At 40.6% G+C, this 23,542-nt stretch overlaps 1 protein-coding gene across 5 annotated transcripts in view; it reads right to left on the bottom strand.

Annotated features, from left to right (window-relative positions):
- The window catches only part of osbpl8 (oxysterol binding protein-like 8), a 76,196-nt gene extending 55,125 nt beyond the window's left edge, over positions 1–21,071 (bottom strand). For 4 of the 5 annotated variants that reach the window (XM_017431570.3, XM_017431573.3, XM_017431575.3 and 1 more), the window contains exons 1-2: positions 20,756–21,070; positions 3,305–3,395 (exon numbers count right to left, since the gene is read on the bottom strand). In XM_017431570.3, the coding sequence (XP_017287059.1) occupies positions 3,305–3,349 (45 nt within the window). In that variant the 5' untranslated portion in view covers positions 3,350–3,395; positions 20,756–21,070. Of the gene's footprint in view, positions 1–3,304; positions 3,396–20,755 lie in introns of all 5 variants that reach the window. The other variant, XM_017431574.3, reaches the window with a different exon arrangement.
- Between the last annotated feature and the right edge of the window lie 2,471 nt (positions 21,072–23,542).

Raw genomic sequence — 23,542 nt, 5'->3', positions numbered from 1 at the left:
CCGATTTGTCACGTGGCTCAGATCTTTACTGATCCAATTAGTTGAGGCCAACTTGTGACATACATTAATAAACATATGAACTTTGCGTTTAATGGATGGGTGCTTTTTAAAATCTGATTCTCGCTGTAATAGTAAGAATGTCATGTTCTTGATACCGACCCAAATCACTTCCGATCCGATCAGGTTACTGGTCTGTTGGGTTTTTGCAACTGGTAGAAATGGGTCTCTGACAATAAATTCGGCCCACTCTGTCTTGCTTTTACACCATTATTTTCATGCGGCAGCAGCTTTGTACTGACAGCAGCCGTGAAGATGATCTGTGTGTTTGATTTTCATCCTGAGCGGTTTTATTACAGAATGTACAAAGAAACAGCAGAGGAAGTCGGCTCCATCCTGAAGCACTTACAGACTGTGAGGGTGACATGGAGAAAAACAACAGAGCTCTGGTGTGCCTTTTAGAGTCATTCTACTCATGTTGGACACCATCCTCTCCATCAACAGAACAATACATCCAACTATCGAAAACTAATCCCATTATAAGCACCTGTGGGCGAATAACACTCTACCACAGGCGCCCGCTAAAAAACTAAATCATAATTAAGTGCACATTAATGGAAGTCAATTTAATCCAACAAAATTATTTTTCAAAAAAAATTATCAATGTGACTTTCCAACGTGTTTAATTAAACGTCCATCAGTAGTTTAATTAGAAAGGTGCTAAAATAGAGAGAAGAGTGGGCGGGGCAAGAAATGAGCTTACAATGCTGACAGAGAAAGATTATTACAACTCAGTAGCACTTGAAGCAAACTCTGCTCCCACTCAGTCCCATTGTTTCATTGTATGTGGAGGACACTTATCCACCCATCTATTCAGCACTGAAGATTACAATTTGAGTGCAATGAAAGATTCGAATGATAAATCTGCGAGCTGACAGGAAGTAAGTGGTGTGTATTGACTAGGGATGAAAGAAACATTCCTATAATTTGTTGGTAATCATTAAATTGTTCTTTAAATTGAATTAAATGACACAGTATAAGTTTTTTTCTTTTCATTTTTACACAAATAAAACTATCTGCTCTTTTTGCTGAAAGTCTCTCGAGCCCTATTCGTCTTTTCCAGAAATCTAATCTGACCTTTTTTATAAGTAGAGATTCGCAGACTTTGCAGCATTTGAGGCCGACTGATTTAACTTCAAGACATTTACTGATTTAACAAGTGGCAGTGACCTTCATGTTTAAACTCTTGTGTTTATACACTACAAATAACAACATTTATTGGTGTCAGCTTTACATTGTGAGGCGTCGTAAATTGGTAGGAAAATAGTAAAGTTCAGTACAAACTTTCTTTAGGGTTGACCAAACAATGACTTTGGCGTACTACTCCACCCATAGACTGCAGTGGCAGAAATAGCAGATTTTACATCACAATACAAAACAAAGAACTGCTGATGACAGCAGCTTTTTTTATTTTTAGTGACCTGCCTAATCACTGTCTGTTCCTTGGAAAGAGGATGTTGAATCAACACAGCTGACCTTTAATCATCAGATGCAGCCAGAGCGGCAGTCCTCCACTGAGCGATATGAGCTCTGACACGAGTTCAAGAACACCAAGTATCGAGTCTGTCAAGCCTGTGATAGGCTGATAATGCTGCCCATTTAATGGCCTTTAAAGTTCAGAGAGGACGGTGTGTCTGAAACCATCAGGTAACATGAACACTTTGCATTTGAGCATGAAATGGGGAGGTTAGGACCACAAGTAATTCAGGATAATAATCATCTGGTGGATTTTTAGGTGACTAGCGAAGTGGAGCTCATTATATATATATATATGGTGTAAAAAATTAAAAGGTTCAATCTAAGAGAAACAGAACTGAGTTTGAACTATTCTAAAGAGAGCATTTCCACATCCGTACATCATCAACTAATCCTTCTTCTATGGTTTTCTCAGTTCCATTTCAGACCACCAGGCTCCGCTCCTAACGGTATTTTCAGTGAGGCTTTGTAACAGGATACGGACAAAATCTGTTACTTCTGCTGTTTACTAAAACATACGGAGGTTACAGTGAGGAAGTGAATAAGGGCTAAGAGTAAAAACAAATGCACAGCTGACTGTGACTAATTCTAAACATGACATTTACTTTTAAAAAGCTGCTGGCATAAATTTAAATGAGGTCGATTCAAAAGCTCAGAGAGGAAATGGATATCTGTCCCTTTTAGAATATGTTTGTGTACCATTTGTTTTAGCAAATCCATATATTGCAGGGATGGCCAGTCCTGGTCCTCAGGGCCTCCATCCTGCAGGTTTTCCTTGTTTCTCTGCTCCAACACCTGATTCAGAGGTTAAATCACCTCTTCATGTTCTGCAGAAGCCTGGTAATCAATCATTGATTCAGATCAGGTGTGTTGGAGCAGAGGAACAAGGAGAACCTGCAGGATGGAGGCCCTGAGGACCAGGAATGGACACTCCTGAAACTTAAGTGTTATTCATCATGTTGCTATGCTTGTATCATATATGGATGCACCTTTGTTGTGTTTTCTGACTGTAGGTTGAAAGACTTCTTACATCACTTTATTGTGTATACACATAATGAGATCTGCTTCACTACTTCTGTATATATTAACTTGCCTTTTCTTGATCATGACCCACTGTTGTATTACAACCAGCTATTTTTTCTTAAATTATAGTTTCTACACAAATTTTGTACATAATGAGATTTATCTCATCATAAGATGGTTGTAATCTAAAACTCTGGCATGCTAGGTGGAGGGGGAATATGCATTTCCTCTGGGAATGTTAGGCCCTAAACATCTTAAATTCATATATAAATCCTACCTTTAAAATAACTTTAAAAGCTTGTAAAACACTGGTGCCCAAAGTGCAGGTTGTGGGCCTTTTGCGGCCTTTGGACCACAGTTAAAGAACGCTATAATTAATGCCCCCGGGCTTCAGAAGTTTGATGCAGACGGACACCTCCTACAAATTTCAAAAGCTACATTTTTTTATTTTCAGGTTCAAAACTTCTGACAATCTCTTGATCTTTTTCTTTCCGGGCCACATGTGGCACTCCGGAGGTTTGAGTTGATTTTGCTCACGCACAACCACGAAATCCGTAAACAAAACTGTATATTACAATGTTTTATTTAGGTTGCTCATCACAATGAAAACAATAGAAAGCCATAATCTCTCACTAATCGTTCTCTAAGCCTATATAGTACTTTTAAGTTGAGAAAAGAGTTAAATTAAATAAACACAATGTTTAGATGTCCAAATATTTCATTTTTCTGCAGATCGGAGCCTACTTACCAAAGTTTTCTCAGGCTCCTGCTGGGACTCAGAAGAGGACTCCATGATTGAATGAGTCAGGCCTGCCCACGCTGTGCTGATGACCGCATGACTGTTAGGGAGAAGAAGACAGTCAGAAAATTACTTTCCAAGACACAGACCAATTCTTTCATTTGTGACAAGCAGTCGAGTAAATCTGACAATTCAGCAGAACAGCTGGATGTCGTCTGAGTCAGAGCGGTAAGAAATGGTGCTCAATTTATTAATGATCTGACCAAAAGAGAGTATACAGTATAAAGCAGAAATAAAACTGGCCTTAAAACAGAGCCCTGGGGTACCCCACGTGACACGATTTCCAGCTTTATAGTAGTGTCTTTGACTAAACTACAAAATAAATAATCTGTTATGACTTAAATAAGAGTAATGTATCCAAGGCTTAGTCCCATATACTTTAAGTTAATTTAAAAGCACCTTTTAACTTCATGTAAGATGGCTGCAAATTCACTGTTCCTCAGCCAACAGATTACAAAACAAATAGGCATCTTATTTTTTGACACTATATACTCATGTTAAAAAGAAACAAACCATCCCTCTCTACCATTTTCCAGAAAAACTTCCACCTTTTCTAACTCATCTGATTTCTGCTTCAGGCTGAGGAGGATCAGGATGCCCGTCAGCTATCGTCCTCGGGGAGTCCTGAAAAATTCATTCAATTTATTTTTTCCTGTTTGCCTTCATCTCGTTCCCCCTGTAGAACTGTTGGACCGTGACACAGGTTTTAACCTTTTTCTATCAAAGGAAAGGTTGTACTTCCTGCCACTTAGCTGCTCCAGTGGGTCAGAAATGAAATGAAAGAAACTACTTTAGCTTACTTCATAAGAATCAGACCTTTTTTCCTCCCCAAAACTAGTGTTTACTTTGAGTAGGAAGGATTAGGAAGAATATTTTATGGTTTTTAAATCACTTCCTTCCTGCTCCAAAATTATTAGCACAGTCAAGCATGAAAACAGTAGCTAAGGTACAGTATAACAACAAAACTCCTTCAAATTAACTGAACCAAATCACTTTATTCACTGATTCGTTCCTTACTCAGTGGGAGTGGAACTTCACGTCGTGTGACTCACTCATGGCGTAAGACTAAACGACAGCAGCGAGCGGGGCGGGGCTGATGACACCTGAGCCAATGGGACTTCAGATTCATTCACTGTAAATAAACTCCATGTGTCACTGAGTGGCTGAAACACTGACTCTGCCCTGAGCGAATCATTCTTTTCTTTTTGAGCCATTCTGTTGTATTTGTTTCTTGGGATCGTTGTCATGTTGCACCCAGTTGGGTCCAAGCTTCAGCTGTCGGACAGACGGCCTCACATTTGATCTTTGGTCTGCAGAGGAGCTCAAGAAGCCCAGAACAAGCCCAAATCATCAGCCCTCCACCACTGTGCTTGCCAGTTATGAGGTCTTTATGCCGATGTGCTGCGTTTGGTTTTCTTCAAACATACTGCTGTGCATTATGGGTAAACATATATTCTCTGCTCTCATTTGTCCAGAAATCTTGAGGTTCATTCTGATGAAATTTAACAAACCTAAGATGTGCTGCCATGTTCTGTTTAGAGAGAAGAACCCTTTCAAATAAGCCAAACTTGGTCAGCCTTTGTGTAATTGTACTGCCATAAATTTAGATTAGTTTTCATGTCCAAGATATTTAGTTTTGTTGGTTTTCAGTTACCTCAATGTTTAATATAAAGAGCATTGTCCCCCGTTAATCTTTAATTTTGGATAAAGATTGTCGAAGGTTTGCTTTTGTCCTTCAGAACATATTTTTACACAAGGGTATGTGTTATTACTTCATATACTAGCATTATATGAAGCAGCAAACACTAATGTTTATGCAGATTTGCCTGGGTTTTCATTTAATTTGACTCCATCAGAGATATCCGGTACATTCCCAAGACATCGCCCTGCAATCCATTTTTTTAATCTTCTGGATGAAGAAACACCTACAACTCTTTAGAGGCCTCAGGTAGACGTCTTGGTTTAGTGAGCAATTTGTCAAAGCTGTGGTGCTTACCAAGAGGAGAAAAATTAATATTGCTTTGACCTTTGAATAAATACAAAATGCATAATTTGGTTTACCCCTGCTTGCCTTTATCCTCGTTGCTGGGAGGATTAATTTGATTATGAGAAAGCGTAATCTCATCCAGACCGTTCAGGGCTCTGAAGGTGTGCAATAAATGACTTCTGTGGACATGGACAACCTGTTTGGGGTCTAAACCATGAATTTCTTCCTTGTAAAACTTAACATAAGTACGTGTATAATTAAATGACAAATTAATCTATCTTTGAATAGCACAATAAGTCAAATCTTTTCTGTAACAGCTACCAAGAATCACTCCATGTCGTTCTAGGAGCACTTTGTTGTATTTGCAGTGATGACTTTGTTGCTTCCCAAGGGCTGGCACACCGCCTTCAGTTCAAGCTGTCCCGCAGAGGTCGATGAGCTAAAAGCTGTGAGTCATTGCCGAGGATAGAGGGCAAATGCTCAGGGAATCCTTAAGATGTAGATTGGCAGAGAGCCCCAAAATCAAATGGACATGTTGGCCGAGCAGATTCTACTGAGTCTAAAATGAAAGAAGAGCTAATAATAAGACTTTAAAGACAAAGAAAGTGGTCTCCTTTTCTGTTAGCTGAAGACACTTCTCTTCACATTTCAGGAGCTTCTTTTTTTTAGTTCCAAGCTTTTGTGAGTAGCTGAAATCTGATTCTGTATGTGGAAGTCTCTGGTACCTATAGTTCTATTGTTATCATGCCACCGGTACTTCTCTTCTTTCAATTCAACTCAAAAATTATTAACAATTTCAAGCTGGGAACAAGCGTTTGATTTAGAATAGGAGTCAGTGCAGGCTATAAATTACAAGCTGCAGTGGAGCAAACAAACTGAACCGGAAATGTCAGAGAAGCCATCAATGATTTCATACTGGGAGGAAAATAAATAAAACGTTGTAGAGAGCAGAGAACAGGAAAGGGGTCAGACGTAATCTTTGGTGATGTGCTCAGGGGAGGACATCTTTACAGAACATTAATCAATCCTGCTAGCAAGGATGTAGAAACTGCAAGTTATAAAAACAGAAACCCTTCTTTCAAGAGTTACCTTGAACTATTCATTTAAACTAGATACTTTTTGTAAATATAGTGGCTTAGAGTTCTGGGATTTTGGTTGCAGTTTAAATCCTACTGTGAAATTGGTTTTATTTCATACAAGATGACTTCATTTAGCCTGGCTTTGCTTCATTCATAGCAACAAAGAGCATCTAAAGGCTCAGATTATATACATTTTGCCTTTATATTCAAGGCCTAGCATTCCTTGGAGGAATGCAGAACATTGAAGCTCAGAGTACGTGTTGTCAACTTTTTCTTCTTAGCTTTCTGACACATTTCCTGTACTGATGTGTTCAGAAACCCCAGGTTAAAAAAAACCCCAACAACAACCACAAAGCAGTGACAGAGCCTCTTATTTTAGAAATGACATTTTTACATTCGATGCTAGCATCCATCTTGCAGAGGGATGATAACAGAAAAAGAAGAACTGAAAGGTAAGTTAGTGATACTAAGTTTTCAGAAAGTGATAGAGGAGGAAGATGGTGGAAAAAAGTCATTTACAGAATTTTCTCGTTGTATTTTTGGAACCAGAGTCTGTGCACTAGACATGAGGGGCTTTAAGCCCCGCCTCCTGCCCTGCTCACAATCTTAGCGTCACATGACCCTTACCTTCAAGCATGAAATAACTACAGCTAAACATGTCAGGAAAATAAATATTTGGGCATGCTGCTGGATTCAACACCTGAAAAATGTAAAGTGTGTTTTTATTTTTTTAAGAGCAATGTTTAATTTGTTTATGTGGTGGGAGGGGGACCAATCTGTGGGAGCGCTGTACCCACTCCTTTAACTTCCAGGTTCCTGTATGTACCCAGTGTTCAAAGTCGGCTCAGTACAAAAGGCTGTGGGCAAAATGTAAACTACTGTTTTGAAGACTTTACGTTTTCACCTGACAGAAGTTAGAGAATTATTATAAATATGCTATATTTTGTTTTCCTGTGAAAGCTGTGAAGCCAGCAGATGAGATCTGTTTGCTTTGTCAGTGTACGTTCATTATAGTGCTAAATTTACTGGCTCTGCTTACTGATGGATGTTAATGTTTGTACAGTTAAACTTCTTAAACTTCTACATTCTTTTAAAAAAGCCACCACTGGTTGGTGGTACATTTTCTCTGGAGGATAACACAGTCACTCCTGGCTCTTTTCAAGGTGATGCTGTTTTAAAACAAACGTTTGCACCAAGCTACAAGAAGTATATCCAGCCGACTGCAGCAGGCTAATAAACAGCTAAATAATTAACTAACATCAGCTTGTCGGGCTCTCAATATTGCTTTACAAAGAGCAGAACAGCAGAGAAGTAGTAATATTCTTTAAAATAATAAATCACAATCTTAATGCAGACTGCTGACTTAATACTTGTGATCAAACGGAAAATTCAACCTTGACCTTAAATGTCATTGTAAATAATAATAACCATAATTACGACTCATTATACTATTATAGTAATTGTGTTTTTAAATGTTTGTTTTGGTTTAGTAAGATTGTGAAACCATGATATTTTAGCTCAAGGTTATCATGCTGTCACAATCTCATACCGGCACACGCCTGCGTGCTTCAGGGAAAACCAAGTACTGGATTTAATAAGCAACACTGTCAAAAATCTCAATTAAATGACTACATTTTTGATTCCCTGCATATAAAGTCCTTATACGAGCCTTGTTAAAGTATCCTGTGAATAGTGGAGGAATGCACGTCGGGCAGCAGCACATATTGAAGTAAAAGGAAAACTAGGATCCAATGAGCTGACTGAGTGCTCACTAACATCCATTTATTGGACTCGGAGAGACAGGCGGATCAGAATGCCGATCAGGTGGAGGAGGATCAGAAAGGGTGTCAAGGACACCGAGCGGACCTCACTGTGTTCGGTCCAACCACAGGAGAACTGGATACTGACTCATATCACACGGAGCAAACACAGACAGTGAGACAAAATGAAAATATACATGACGCATGCAGCTTCAAAGCAGTAATAGAGCTTGCATAACAGATAAAGGAACGAAAAAATAGGGCAGAGATGCCAGCACTGTAAACTTATTCATGCAGTCATTTTTCGGTGAACATCACAGGAAGTTAAGAGTACAAAGGTGAAAAGCAGTGATCCTGTGACCTGAGAATGACCTTAAAGAAAAGCTGGGCGAGTATCTGTACAAACATAATTCAGATCCTTTTTTCAATCTAAGAACAGACACTATCTGATCAGGCAGAAAAGCAATGTGGCTTCAGTGCATTTCATCTCCTGACCAGAGCCTCTAATATACACCTACAGGAGAAAATCACACCCAAAAAGAAACAAGGAGGCTACACATCGAGAAAAGATAAAGAGGAGAACATGAACACGGACTCATGGATGGAAGCAGCACGTGCTGGAGAACACGGCCGAGGAACGAATGGAGAACCTACCGATGTCATGAAGCGAGCAGCAGAAACAACCATTATGTCCCACAACAGAGCTTTTTAGAGCGAGAGAGAGAAAGAGGAGAGACATCAAAATGACATCATCAGTTTTTCCCCTCCCTCTTTTGAAAGACTGAAGCTGCTGGTGTCAGCGGCGGAGCGGCGCCAAGAGCCGCGCAGCAGAGGTGCGTTCGACATGTGGACGCTCCCCGCTGCTCGAGACGGATGACGCTTCACTTCAGTATAACGTCAGTCGACACCTAATCTTTAAGAAATTAAAACTCTTTCTCCGTGCCACTAATAGGCGTCAAAATCAGCTCGGCTACACTTTCAAACTGTTCTGGCTGAAAGGAGAGCCCACGGCTGCAACAGCGGCATAAAAGTGACCCATTTCAACACACCTGCATGTGTTACTGTGCCTGTTTAATGCAGATGATGTTCATAGCTAAATGAATACCGTTTAAATCCAACAAGTTCATATATACTACTTGAATTCTGGTTTATCAGAATTAGTTTCAAAAACAAACCAATGAAACCGGCCTTAGCAGAAACGATGGTACCCCGAAACCTAATATTTTGTTGCAGAACCTTTAGAGTCGATCACTGCAGTCCAGTGTCCCTCTGTCTGAGACGTCTCCACCTGTCCTCAGGTATTCTGTCCCACTCCTCATGAACAAACTGCTCCAGCTGTCTCAGGTTCTCCAGATGTTTCAGCTCCTTCCACAGATGTTCAACAGGATTTAGATCAGGGCTCAGAGGGACACTTCAGAACGGTCCAATGTTTGGTTCTGAGCCGTTCTTGGTGTTTTGGGTCATTGTCCTGTTGGAGGACCATAGAGCCAAAAAGCTCCCCTTTGATGGAAAACTGACGTATAATGAGTCTATAGAAATGAAGGAAATCAGCAGCACTGAAGCCTGATTGGTTCATGATTATGTAATTCTGACCTTCATTTAATCTTTCAGGCCTTTTGTCAACAGCAGGCCTTTGTGTCGAATTCTCTGTGATACGAATGCCACACTTTTCTAAAACATCTCAACTCGATGACTCAGAATCAAGTCATCTCTGGTATGTGAAGAAAAAGTGCACTTTCTGTTTGTCCCCCTCAGCAAAACAATGTTTCTGGTGAACTTCAAAGAGAGACCAGTGTCCGTAAGTCAGATTAACAAAGAAAATAAAACACAAACTGATGAATCCTTTTTTATACGCCTGTCATAAGACAGGACGTATTATGGTATGGCACTGCATGTTGAACTGCACAGCTGGACACCTCATAGGTCAAAGCTGATCCCTATAGATTTTAAGGTCACAGGGTCAAAGGTCAAGGTCACCCCTTTGTTTAAAACCTGGTCTATGCTCCACCTTCACATCCGAATACATTCACACAAGAATGTCAAACGTTTTGTTCCTGTGGGCGTATTAGGTACGTCCTCTTGAAAAGCTGCAAACTCACATTTAGCTAATGCTGCTCCTACATTAATTTGAAGCTGTATACTCAGTGAGGTTAATGTGCAGAGGCAGTAAAGAGCCACAGGTCTCCAAACCCTAAGATAACTTAACATGCATATTTTGGACTGTGGGAAGAAGTTGGAGGGCCAGGGGGAATAGAAAACAAAGAAAACACAGAAAAGGCCCCAGTCAGAAATCAAAATTAAAACCAGAGACCACCTTCTTGTGAGGCAGCGGCGCTAACCGCTCCACTACAGTGCAGCTCGAATGAAAAGTATGCAGCTTCTCAGTAAATGGACTGTATTTATATACCAACCAGGCCACTCAAAACTCTTTACAACTCAATCTGTGCCCTCATTTCCCCATCCACACACATCCATACAGCACTCTGCTACACCTGAATAAATCCTTCTATAGAGTTGAACCAATGCTTTAAACTGGTGGAATCGAACCTCCAACTCTCTCATTGGAAGACAACTGTTCTAACCACCGATCCACAGCCACCCTCAGTCTGATTAGTTTGTATTTTTAAAATGATCACAGCTTATAAAGTGTTTCAGGCATATTTGCTTTGTTTCGAGTTGACAAACGTAAAGAGTCTTGCGGTGCTAGTTGAGAGCGGAGATGATCCAAACCTAACCAGCCACAAGAACACAAGAATAACTTTTTCTGTGACAATAAAACCGTCTCCTCTTGAAAACTTGGCAAAATAACACAAAAAAGTGTTCAGCAGGGGTGGGAATCTTTCGGCACCTCACGATTTGATGTGATTCAGAGGGCTGCAATGAGCTCATGAATAACAACATCTTATGAACAAAATCCTGAGCAAAGAACCTCCCAGCTCTAAAAGAAACACTACACTGCAGTAAAAAATCAGCTCTCATACAAACAAGACTTTGGGAACTAAATGCTGAGCACAGTGACAGAAGATTCTGTGGTAATGGACGTCCATGCACCACATGTTAGAGCGATCTGACCCGCTTTTTTCAGTGTTTGGATCTGAATGTAGAGCGTGGGAATTCATTCCCGTTCTGTTGTGGCTCCAAAGAGTGAAAGATGATGGCCTATTTTTGTGTTCACGGCTTGGGAAACATGCCATGCTGCAAATGTTTCAAAAACTTCTGGAGACTGGCTCTCAGCACTTCAGAGCTCTGACATTTGAGTTCCTCAAAGAGACTTCATTAACATTAAATAATTATTGGTTTGTGACACTTTTTAAATCGACTCAGAATTGCTTGAATCCACATTCAGATGAGTCAAGGAATTGTAGTGAGGTGAGGTAAGGAGATGTGATGCACACAGATTTTATTTTCATATGTTGTCAGCTTTGTATACCATCAGAATTACTTCTCTCATTGCACTTTTTTGATCTTCTTGGTTGATTTCACCGTCTGAGCACAGTTTCCAAGTGTGGTCCATTTCTACTTCACCAGCAGGAGTTTAAGTATCCAATTTCTTTGCACCGCTCTGCTCTCCCCTGTCTGTGTGATCTTAAATGTTTTCTTCTGTGTACACAACAATCCTGAATCTATCATCTGTATCGTGTGCTGGACTGCTGCGATCTCGCTGACATTATCACTTCAGTTCAAAGTGTCTAATTTACATACTAAGAGTATGATGTGGCCTGGGTGTGAATATTCAGAGAATAAATTTGAAATAAGATGGAGCTCTCTCTTTCTTCTCCTAAATCCGTCCATTTTAAAGTGGGGTTCTGTTGAAATAATCTCGTACCTGTTGTGCTCTCTGGCAGAGTAAAGGTCTATGAAATAGTGCTGGCAAGAGACCCTTTGGTCTCTTCTGCATATGGACTAACCATTAGCTCCCCTGTTTGAAAAGCTATCTACGACACATGAGACTTTGATTCTTCATAATGTTTCCAAAGAGCACTTCAACATGGCTAGAATATCCCTTTAAGTGCAGGTTTCTATCTGCTCTTTTTACAAAACACTTCAAGCCAGGACTTAGACGCTTTCTGGCCGCCTCGGTTTGATTTCTGAATGGACTGTGGCAGACTCGTTTTAATTCATGCAAACACCCACATATCATCAGGAAGTTCCAAGTCTCTGCCAAGCAACCCCCCTCCCCTCCTGAGTGCACGTTTGCCAATCAGAACGCATACCTTTTCCACCACCGCTGAAAAAGGTGCACCCTCGCTGCAAACATACGATAGTTTGGGTTAAAATAGGATTGTTTTAAAGCGCCAATACGATAGTTCCTCAATTCCTACCTGGCAACCCTGTGAGGTAGTAACGGAGGCGAAACAGCCGATGTGTGAAAAGGTAAGCTGGCTTTGTGGCTCACTAATGTGATGAAGTGATGCTACATGGTCTGAGCAATCACCCGGTTGCAGAAGCAAACAACATCAAACAGATTAATTACCGAGGGAAGATTGACGACAACGCACATCAAATTTGTATTTAGGGTGCATTCACACCAGCCCTGTTTAGTGCACTTTAATGGAAGTCTAGTTCGTTTGGGGAGGTGTGAACGTGCAATCGAACTCTGATCCGGTCTCTGTTCGGTTGAAGTGAACTCTGGCGCGGTTCGAATGCATATGTGAACGCCAGCAGACCAGAGACGGCTCCAAAAACAGGAAGTGGACTACAGCACAGGGGCTTCTGGGTAAATGCAACCAAAACAAACGCACGTTTCTACTACTAGAGGGAAAAATGACTTGTGGTCAGATGTGGAGTAAAGAAATCCTAAAAGCGCTAAATTCCGACACCGCTCCATTTTTGTTTCCTTTTCCAGAAGAAGGAAGTTGCGCTCTGTGTCTTCTTCAGAGGTTTTCATGTCGTTTCCTTCAGTAGTTCTTGGTGCAGCGCCACCACAGGCGAGGGGGGGGGAACAGCTCGCTCAAAGGGTTGGACTCCATTGACTCGGTGCCGTGTGAATGAGAAACACAGCAGCTGAAAATGGAACAAATGTTGAAGTTTTGGTCCCAAATCGAACCGAGTCTACTGGACTACCAGGTGTGAATACAGCCTAAGTTTAAGAAATTAGTTAACCACAAAGAGAATCACAAGGCGTGGAGCAGAACTCCCATTTAGTGAGTGACGAACATCTTTCTCATATCGTTTTCAAAACCTGACAAATTAACTCAGTTTAGCGATTGTTTTTGGAGTTAACTTTTTTTTTACTAAATGCAAATGCTTCAAACTTCCCTCTGTAATAAACCTGTGTGTTGTTGTTTCACTCAGGCCATATATCATCACTTCATCACATTATTGAGCCGGAGAGCCAGCTTACTTTTTCACAGGTTGACTGTTTAGCCTTAGCCTTAGCAGCACAAAGAAGAACCAGGGGTGGGTCGGCTTCAATCCCCCTGGCCCCAGTCCACTCAGGAATCACACTGAGGCGGTCAGAAAGCGTCTAAAACCCAGCTTGAGGTGTCTTGTGAAAGCTGACGTCTGTGTGGGAAGTGGCCGGCTCCATCTGTGATTTATGAACGGCCAGAGGCAGCATAAAGTGGACGGACTGGGCTTTGCAGCCATTTTGCGGAACTGTGTTGTGAAAGGGCCTGTATAATTATGATGCATATGCAAATGTCTACAGCGTTCTGCTGGAAGTGTGTTCTGGGGAAAAGGGCTTTAATAAGAAGTCAGAAGGTTTCATACAGCTGGAGCTCAGTTCTAAGATCTGAAGAGACGAATGAGAAATCAGACAGGACACACACTAGTCTGAGTCTGTGGCAAGCTTTTTTCTTTAAAATATTCTGAGATGTGTCTCGTTACACCCCTACTAAATACCATCTGCATGTTTACAGTCGGATAAAATTTGAATTTATTTATCCGTCTGACTGATAAAGGTTTTTTAACTTTATTGTGCACCAACTTCTTTACGGGTAGAAAAAAAAGTAATGATCATTAACCTTGTGTTGAAAACTTTCTGTCAGCAGTTTAATCAGCATCCCTCTACAAACTGAACCCCAGAGACTTTACTGCATATATATTTCATTCTGTTAACTGTAGTTTCTTGACAGAAATCGGTATCAGCAGGTCAAAGCTGTACAAATATTGAAAATCAGTATCAGTCCACAAAACCAGAATTGTTGCATCTCTACAAAGAAATAAAAATTTACAAAATAAAATAAGTGTACTAGAAGTAAAATACAAACAAAAAAGAAATTCTGTAAAAAATTTAAATATTCCTTTCTAAAAAAAAAAGACCTGAACATCATTTTTTTCCTAACACTAAAGCAGACATTTCCCTTTAAGTGAAATGAAAGCAGAAACCAAAGAACAGCTCTCAGAGGATTATCTGAAACAGACGTAAGCAGCCTGAAGCTGCGACCCTCCGAGAACAGAGGCATCATATTTGGAGCTGAATTTAGGCAGGCATCTTTCTCCTGTATGAAACTGTACAATTATATTTTAAAAATCCTGGTTTTTTTCTTACTCTCAGTGACAAGAAGGCAAATTTGCTATATGTTGTAAAAACTTTCATCCCATTTAATATTCTTTCTGCCGTGCTGCCTTACAACCTGAAATTTATAGGAATTTTCTGTTTGATTATAAGTAATGGACCTGAAAAATACTTCACAATAATGCTGTTCAATGGGGTTAATACCTGTTTCAGATCTTATTGGGTCTCCTGGATGGAGGTCCACCTTCCAGCAGGACTATTATTCTAAACCCACTGCTAAAATTGATGTACCAACTAAGAAATATGGTGGAGTTCTGAAGTTTATATGTCAAACATTTTTTCTGCTCTCACATGACATATGTGAGAACCCATTCCCCTTCCTCTGGATTTTATTCAGAAATTACTTACAGGCAGATTTTCAGGCAACTAATAAACTAATAAAGGATTGAATGTTCACTAATTCCATGATGTGACCAAAAGTCAGGGAACGGTCAAGCTGCAGGTTTTGTGGTTGTTGTTTTTTTCTAATTTAATGGGTTTTTCCAAAGTTGCATGAGGGGATGCAAATTTTATTTTTAAAAATGCGACAGAAACAGAATAATAATGAGTAAACAGAAAAAATAGGTGCTCCGGTGCTTCTGCGTTGGCATGCTAAATTATGCAGCAAAGCCAGATTTAAGAGTCTGGGCTGTGACTCACCGCTGTAATTTAACCAGAGCAAACAGACAGTTTTAAAGGTCTTCTCTCCTTTTTACAATCCGCTCACCTTGAGCCGTACACTTACATCAGGAAGTTTTCTTAAAGGGAGGCAAACTGAAAAAGGTTCTTCTTGTTTGCAACTTCAAAGAATAATTATAAGCTACTGTGCGCATGATCAAATATCTAACAACAGATCAATTAATACACAACTCTTCAAAAAGGCTGGTAGAGGAAAGAAACGTAACTTTTGATTTAAGAAAAATCATTTCACCTCATTTCGTTTTCATTTGTCATCATTTTGAATGTGTGGCTGTGAAAGCGCAGAAACAGCAGCTCAGGTTTTCATAGCTGTTCATGCAAAAGCTTTTGCATGAACCTTTGCACTGCTATCAGTTTCAATTTACATGTAATTCTATGGCTATTTGCAAGTGCAGCTAGCTGTAGCACTTCCAGTGCAGTCTGAGGTCGCGTCTGGCAGGAATATCCTGATATTCTTTGCCAAATAATGCAAAACCAACAATATTACTCAAGATTTAAATTCTACCATTTGCATGAACCACTATTATATTTTGAAAACTTGAAGGGGTTTTTTTTTTTTTAAACATTTTCTTCACTCTTCACTTTCTCTTCTGTCCCAAACTGGTGAGCAGGTACCGGGCTGCTGTGGCTGCGTATGGTTCTTCCACATGCAAACGAGGTCCATATTTGTTAAATGAATAAACTGTTAAATTGCCAATATGTCTTGTTTCTTCAGTCTTTAATGACCCAACCCAATAAACGACACCAAACAAGAGTCAGAAGCAGATTCAGCTGTTCAGCATTGGCAGAGAAAATGTGGCAAGTTTTTCATGGACACAATCCACAAACTCAACTTGGTATTAGATTTATTGCCAAGAAGCATTGTTGCAACAAAGAAATCATTAGTCAACCTAAGTTTATAATAGTCCAAGATTTATTGCAGCCCAAACATTCATTTGGGATATTGATAATGAGCTCACTGATGACAATAAATTTCTGATATATTGTGCAGCCATAGCAGTGGGTCTGCTCTGACACTAACAAGCTAAAAATGGCCGTCAGAGCAGAACCACCTCCAAAGCAGAACACGTTAAAACGTTTCATAGCAGTTCAGGAAAACACGAACCTTTAAACCTTCAAACTGGCTGCACAGGAAATGCTACAGCTAGCTGTTGTTGCCATGACCTATACTTGCAAATAACCACAGAAATCCATGTAAATAATTATGTGTTGTGAATATGACTGCAGGGTAAAGGATTACAAATTAGCATCTGCATGAATTGCTATAAGGTCATGCAAAGAGCTACAATAATTTTGACTTTGAGGTAAAAATAAATCAGTGTTACCTGAACAGAGAGAGCAAAGGGTTCAAGAACAGCATCTAATTTAATCTGAGTTTGCTTTTTCCAGGCATTTTGGGGGGACTGTTGAGGGGTTAGCAGTTTGGTCAAATTTTAAGGTCTAATAAGGTTGGCCGGTGGAGGTAATGAGCAGAAACACTGAAAGAGAATCTTTCTTTTTCTGCTCAACAAAACCAGCCCGGTGGAAGTTCTGGTACAACAGGTTGGCATTAAAAACCTCACTGAGCTAAAGGCTTCAGTCAGCGCAAATAAAGGCCTGTTTATTCAGTGTTGTTTGATGGATGAGCTCTAATCGTAGCGAGGGGAAAATGAAATGAAATGTACACACGGAGATATGGTTGTTACCAGAGTTTAAACAATTGTTTTCATTAGTAAGCCTCAAATAAGCTTTTCAAGAGAGGCAATAAAGGCATGAAACGAAACGCATCCCTGTTTGTGCGCCACCGTCGGCTAAATCCACCCTGACGTGCAGGGAGTGACAGCTATCCCTCGTCGAGCACATCTGGCGTTTGTCACAGCGAATGCATCCAATCAGCCAGAGCCCAGCCAGCGGCCCGAGCGACCCGACAGGAAGATTAAACTAAGCTGATGTCCCGGCCTTGGCTTTTCAATAACTCCGCAGACATGAGAGCATTAGTTCCACTCTTCACGGTTTCTGAGAGGACAGGAGCGTCCTGCTTCAGGACCTGCTGGTGGACGAGTGTCCTCAGCAGAGGAGAGGGGTGATTCGTTGGTTTTATAATGCAGACGTGATGGAGTCCATTGAACCGTGGATATTTTATTTTATCGTATCCTAGTTCTCCCATCTACAACAGATTAACCTTTGGAGCAACCTTATTAAACACAAAAACGGCCAATAACTGTTTACTGAGCTGAAATTTGGTGTGGTAGTAGCTGAGAGTCGTTCCCAAAATAAACTCTACGCACTAACAGATTCCTCAGAAGTCAGTTGTGTTTGTCAGCAAAATATCTCATGATCTACTGGATGGATTTTATTGATTTTATTAGATAGTTTTCACTGGATGTACCTCTACAAGTGATTAACCTTTGGAGATACTCTGATTCAAGATGGCCGCCACAGCAAAGCAATGCCGCAAGCGCTGCAGCTCTGTAGTTTACCAAACATTATGACTTTTTACATATATAAGGCGCTCTGGATTATAAGGCGCACTGTCGTTTTTTGAGACAATTGAAGGCTCTTAAGTGCGCCTTATAGTCCAAAAAAAAACGGTAATGTAAAAACTGTCTCCAGGTACACTGTAACGCAGGTAAGCAGCATTCTGTCCCAAAACCAAAACTGGATTTTTGCACCTAAATATACACTTGCATTTTAAAATAAAACAAGCCTTTTTCTGACCATGGACCTCACTCGAATAATGCTTTCCAAAAGGATTCATCGAAAATATAAATGAGCTTCAGTTCTGCAATAAAACAATTCTAGGGGAAAGATGGTCGACGATGTTTTAAGTGTTTTACAAAAGGAGGATTTATTCTCCAGGATGAAGTATTTCCTCCTTCAGAGACCTGAACTCATCCTCCATAAGCAACTAATCAATGAGGTCACTGAAAAAACACTACCTTTCCAAACTCAAGTTTTTAATAATCATCATTACGATAATAATCAAAATAATTGGGATTGTTTTGGGGGCGGTTTCCATAATCAAGCAGTCTTTATTCAAACTCTGTGTTGCGAATGACTGTCAGCTACAACCCCGTCAAATCTTAGCTCCATCTCTGTAAAAATGGCTGAGTTATAGCTGTTTTTTGGGGGTTGGCTAACTTCGATTAGCTACGGCGGCCACCTTGAAATGGGGCGGCTCCCAAAGCTAAATCAGCAGCCTGAGTCAAGTAAAAATAGCCGTCCTCCCGCGCTCCCAAAGTAGAATCCGTATTCAAATGTGGAGCTCGGTGGGCTAGCCTCGTCGGTGGCGCGCACGCAGCAGGCCGGGGTTTGACCAGAGCCGAACGGAAACTACATTTAACTTGCAAATGAGCAGGTAGCTGGTGTGACCTTCGGCTGCTCCCCTCCTCCAGCCTGAGACTGGCCTCCTTTACATGAGCAGCCAGCGGGTGGAAATATGGAAATGCTGCACATGACTCAGGAAGTCCGACTTAGACACGGAGGAAAAACTTCCAATTCTAATTATTTCACCTGGATTGGAAGGTTGAAAACTGCTGCTTCTGCTAATGTGATCATCTTCATGGTAAAGGGCACGACTCAAGATGGACGCCACAGCTAGGCAACCTTAGAAAAACACAAAAACGGCTATAACTCTTTTACAGATATTGAGCTAGTATTTGGTGTGGTAGTAGCTGAGAGTCATTCCCAACACATCTCAGGAGATCTTCTATTAGATTACGCATAACTTTTACAAGGTTTGACCAAAACAGCGATAACAAGATGATCCTAGTCTAAAGCTCTGACATAAAGGCATTCCATCAACGAATGCTCGGTCTTTAATGTGGTATTTGTCTTTAGCTTTTATTGTGCATGTTTACACATAAAAAGAGGGAAGAGCGCTTTAGGAACGGGGCAGGTGATTTGCTCTGACAGGCTGATATCTGATATCAGAGCAGCTGTAAGCGGATGCTCCAGCTGCCTGACACGAACGGGAACAGTTTCCCCCACCACCACCACCCAGTGTCCTGTTTCCTGCCGGGTGAAAGTGGTAACAGAGCACCATCACTGAGGCGGTCGTGTGACGGGAGACGATGCAACCGCCACGAGACGGGAAAGTGGGTTAGAAATGCTGCCAATCTTAATAAACACAACCTCTGCTGTCACTCAGCAGTCACACTTTTCTGATTGGTTTTTAGTTTTCAGTACTCCTTTTTATTGCAATCTAGAGACATCTGCAAACTTTGTGCTACTTTAGCTATTCATACATGAGAACATTCACTTCATTCAGGAGAGGGGAGCTATATCTTTGTTTCTGTTTTTTTTTTACTTTTGGAACTTTATTTACAAAATATGTCTCTATAAAAACACTGGGTTCTCTTCAGTTCCTCCAAAAACATTGTTGTGTTTGCAGCCTGCATGCTGTATTTTTGTCTTCTTTTTCAAACTACCATTCTGCTACTGTCAGCTTTTAGCTAACCTTCCAATACTTTTAGCTTTTCATTAGTCTTTGATACTTTTAGCTAGCCTTTTGATACGATTACCTATTAACCTAATTTTGCTATTTCTAGCCAGTCTTTTCGTGCTTTTAGCTGGTGTTTTGCTGCCTTTAGCTTGTAGCTAGCCATCTCTTACTTTTAGATTTGAACTAGTCTTTAGCTACTTTTACCTATTTGTTAAGTACTTTTAGCTAGCCTTTTGCAGCTTTGAGATAACGTTTGCTGCTTTTAGCTGGTGTTTTTCTACCTTTAGCTGTTGGCTTGCATTCTGCTGCTTTTAGCTAGCATTCTGTTACTTTTGAATTTTAACTAGTCTTTAACTACTTTTAGCTAGCTGTTGGCTACTTTTAGCCAGCCTTTCACAGTTTTAAGATAACTTTTGCTGCTTTTAGCTACTCTTAGCCTTTGGCTTGCGTTCTGCTGTTTTTAGCTAGCTTTCTGTTATTTTTAGATTTTAGCTAGTCTTTAGCAAGCCGTTTGCTACTTTTAGCTAGCTTTTTGCTGCTTTTACCTAGCCTGTTGTTACTTTTCGCCAGGCTTTGGCTGCTCTTAGGTTTTAACTAGTCTTCGGCTACTTTCAGCCCTAACTCAGGTCCTCTTCAGCAGATTTCAGCATCCAGGGGGAAAAGCCATCTTAGATCAGGGTGATGGAGACACAGCACCGGGCTGCACGCCAGCCTCAGTCTGGGGTCCCTGTCCCTGTCTGCAGTGTCCACACGGGGGGGACACGAGATGAGGACAGCCTCGGCGAACAGGGATGGACATGCTGCAACACATTCGCCTCTCCGTCCCGCTAATCCCGATTTATGACATAACAAAACGCCCTGCTGGTCCGTCACCGCGCCGCCCAGACATCCCATTCCCCCCGCGGCGGGAGGGCGGCTGAGACTTCAGGGCTTCGGCTCATCCGTTTACTCACCTCTGGAGCTGAGGAGGGCTCTCGGCTGCCTCTGCTTGTAAATATCGCCGCGGTCCTCAGCTCGCCCGGCTGCTAATTGTTAGCAGAGGGCGGTTGATTGTTTTCCCCGCTAGCCGCGGCGGGTCAAGTCCTCGCGCCTCCCTCAGCCTCGACGCTGATATTTCTGCGTGTGGAGGTGAAATGTAACCAAAACAAGCGCTGCTGTGTCCCCCGCTGTCGACAAAAAGCCCAAATATCCAGCCTACTTGTTAGCCACCAGTGCGCCTGCACGATTCTGACAGAAGCTCCGGCGGGCACGGACCACAACAGCAGCAGAACTGGGCGTTTCCGGTGTTGACTTTCAAAAAAAAAGCTACGTAAAAGTCGCAGAAACAGGCTCGTCAGTCAAGTAGGAAAAACATGATTTGAATGTTGATGGTGACGACTCTGCGCGTTCCCCTTAGAGCACTACTTTTCATTTGATTTTGGTCTTCTTCCATGGTGTAAAGTTAACTGTTCTCACATCTTATTTCTTATTTAATCCTAAATCATGTGTCTATTGCCCAACCGAAAGGCAAACATACAGCATTTTGCAGCTATACATTATTAATAGATTTCAGATACAGCTGATTGAATTTTGGGATTCAAGATGGCTGGTTTTGAATCTGATCTTATCAAAAACATTTACAATAACTCAGTCAATTTTGCAAATATTGTGCTAAAAATTGCTGAAACTGATCACCAACTCATGTTATGAGCTCTAACAGATGGTCTTTCTTTAACATTTTGCCACTAACTTCTTGGACTTAGCTCTGCCTGTCTGTTAGCAAAATACCTCATGAACCATTAGACAAGTTTTATTAAGTTTATCAAGAAATAATTCCTGGTTGTACTTTGTTTGAGCACTACCAGCGCCTGTGTTACTTTATTTTGAAGTTCCAACCCCAACGTACTTCCTGTGCGGTGGATAATGAAGTAACTTGACGCTCTTCTTCACCAGTTCCTGCTCGGTGATCGTCTAAATTTCCTGGCTGGGCAGGACGTCAAACATGCGATCCTGTGCCTCCCTTGAGAGACAGTGAAGCCTTTAAATCTGTCAAAAATTCATGAATATTTCATCAAACTTACACTGGATGCGACCATGTATGTAATCTCCACGAGATGACTGCTTTATTCAAACATATCTGGCAAAATGTGATAAAATAGGGAAAATCTAGTGTGTTTTGAGAGGGAAACTAATGAATTAATCACTCTATGTTACCATATAATCATTGAGTTTTCCATAAGTGCATATGTTTTTTATTGCTGTGTAATATATTAAAAAAAAATAAAAATAAAACAGCTGTTTTAGGAGAAAGTTTCATAAAATCTGGTAAATGGCGCCCTCTGGTGGTTGATAAAAGTTTTGTTCAGCGTGCAACACTTGAAGGCACAAATGTAAAGATCTTTACCACTTTGTAATGTAAATTTGTGGAAAATTATACAAATGCTGACCTAAAATCCGTTGTGGTTGTGGCTGAGATTGATCCCATACACATGGTCTGAGCTCTAACAGATGGTGCGTGATTTTAGTTTAAAATCTTTGCCATTAGCGTTTTGGAGTCAACTCTGTCTGTCCGTTAGTAAAATTTCCCATGAACCATTAAACAGATTTAAACGGATTTTTCAGGAAATAATCACTGGATTTACCTTTACAACAGATTACCTTTTGGAGCCAACCAAATAACAAAACAGCCGCCACAATTAACTTACCTTAGGAAATAGAAAATGACTATAATTCAATTGTCTTGTGAGGAGTTTTTTTTTTTTTTTAATCCTAGACTTTTACCTAATTATCAGACCCTACTTTTGAATGTGTTGCAAACCTGAAATGCAGGGGTGAACTATTTATCAGGATAAAACGAGAAATCTCATGTTCATGTTGTCTAATATAAATCCAAGTCAAAGTGAGAATCTCCTCTCCACACAGCTCCATCGTGTCAGATTCTACTCTTTGTCTGTATAGAAACTCAGTGTTTTTGTTTCCCCTGTGTTGTTGTTGAAAAATAGACATTTTCTTTTCTTTTTTTGTACATCCTGTGTCTGTAAGCGCCGTCCTCTTCGCCTTTCAGAATTTTGCAAGTAGCGACGTGTTGCGTTAAAGATGCTGGGCCTTGTTGTTCTGGGAAGTGGCATATTGGTTGGTGATTACTGGAAGTCACTTGTGTTTTTTTTAACTCTGATTGCGTCATTCATCGCTTCTGTTAAATGTTTTACTTGGTTTTTTTTTTCTCAATATCTCATGTGATTGTTCGGAGTGTAAAAGAGAAAGACTCTCAACTACAACCAGCTGTAAAACTGACTGAGTTCTAGCCCTTTTTGTGATGGCCATCCTGAAATAGCTGGACATATCCATCCAATGTTACTTTCTGCAAGTTTCATTACAACCCATCCAGTGGTTCATTAGATATTTTGCTAACAGAAAGGTAAAGATTTGACCTTAAGGTTTTAAGCAAAGATCTGACTGAGCAGCACTTCCTGTTGCCAACGAGCATCAGCTACTGCTCACCAGATTTTAGCCTAATGTCTGTAAAAATCTGCTGAATCCTTGTCATTTCCATGTGGTCATTTTAGTCCACTTGGCTGTGGCAGCCATCTTGATTTTGATTGGCTCCAAAAGGTAATCAGATGTACATTTTGTGGTACATTTTAAATTAGGTTGCTAAAAATGTCTGAATTATGAGATACTATCTCAAAGTTATTACTTGAGTGTCTCATAATATGAGATCTTATCTCATAATCATGGCTTACTACCCCATAATTATAGGA

Source organism: Kryptolebias marmoratus, linkage group LG1 (assembly GCF_001649575.2).
Source record: "Kryptolebias marmoratus isolate JLee-2015 linkage group LG1, ASM164957v2, whole genome shotgun sequence".
NCBI lineage: Eukaryota > Metazoa > Chordata > Actinopteri > Cyprinodontiformes > Rivulidae > Kryptolebias > Kryptolebias marmoratus.
Note: the sequence above shows the minus strand (reverse complement) of the source record. Positions and strands in the feature narration are given on the sequence as shown.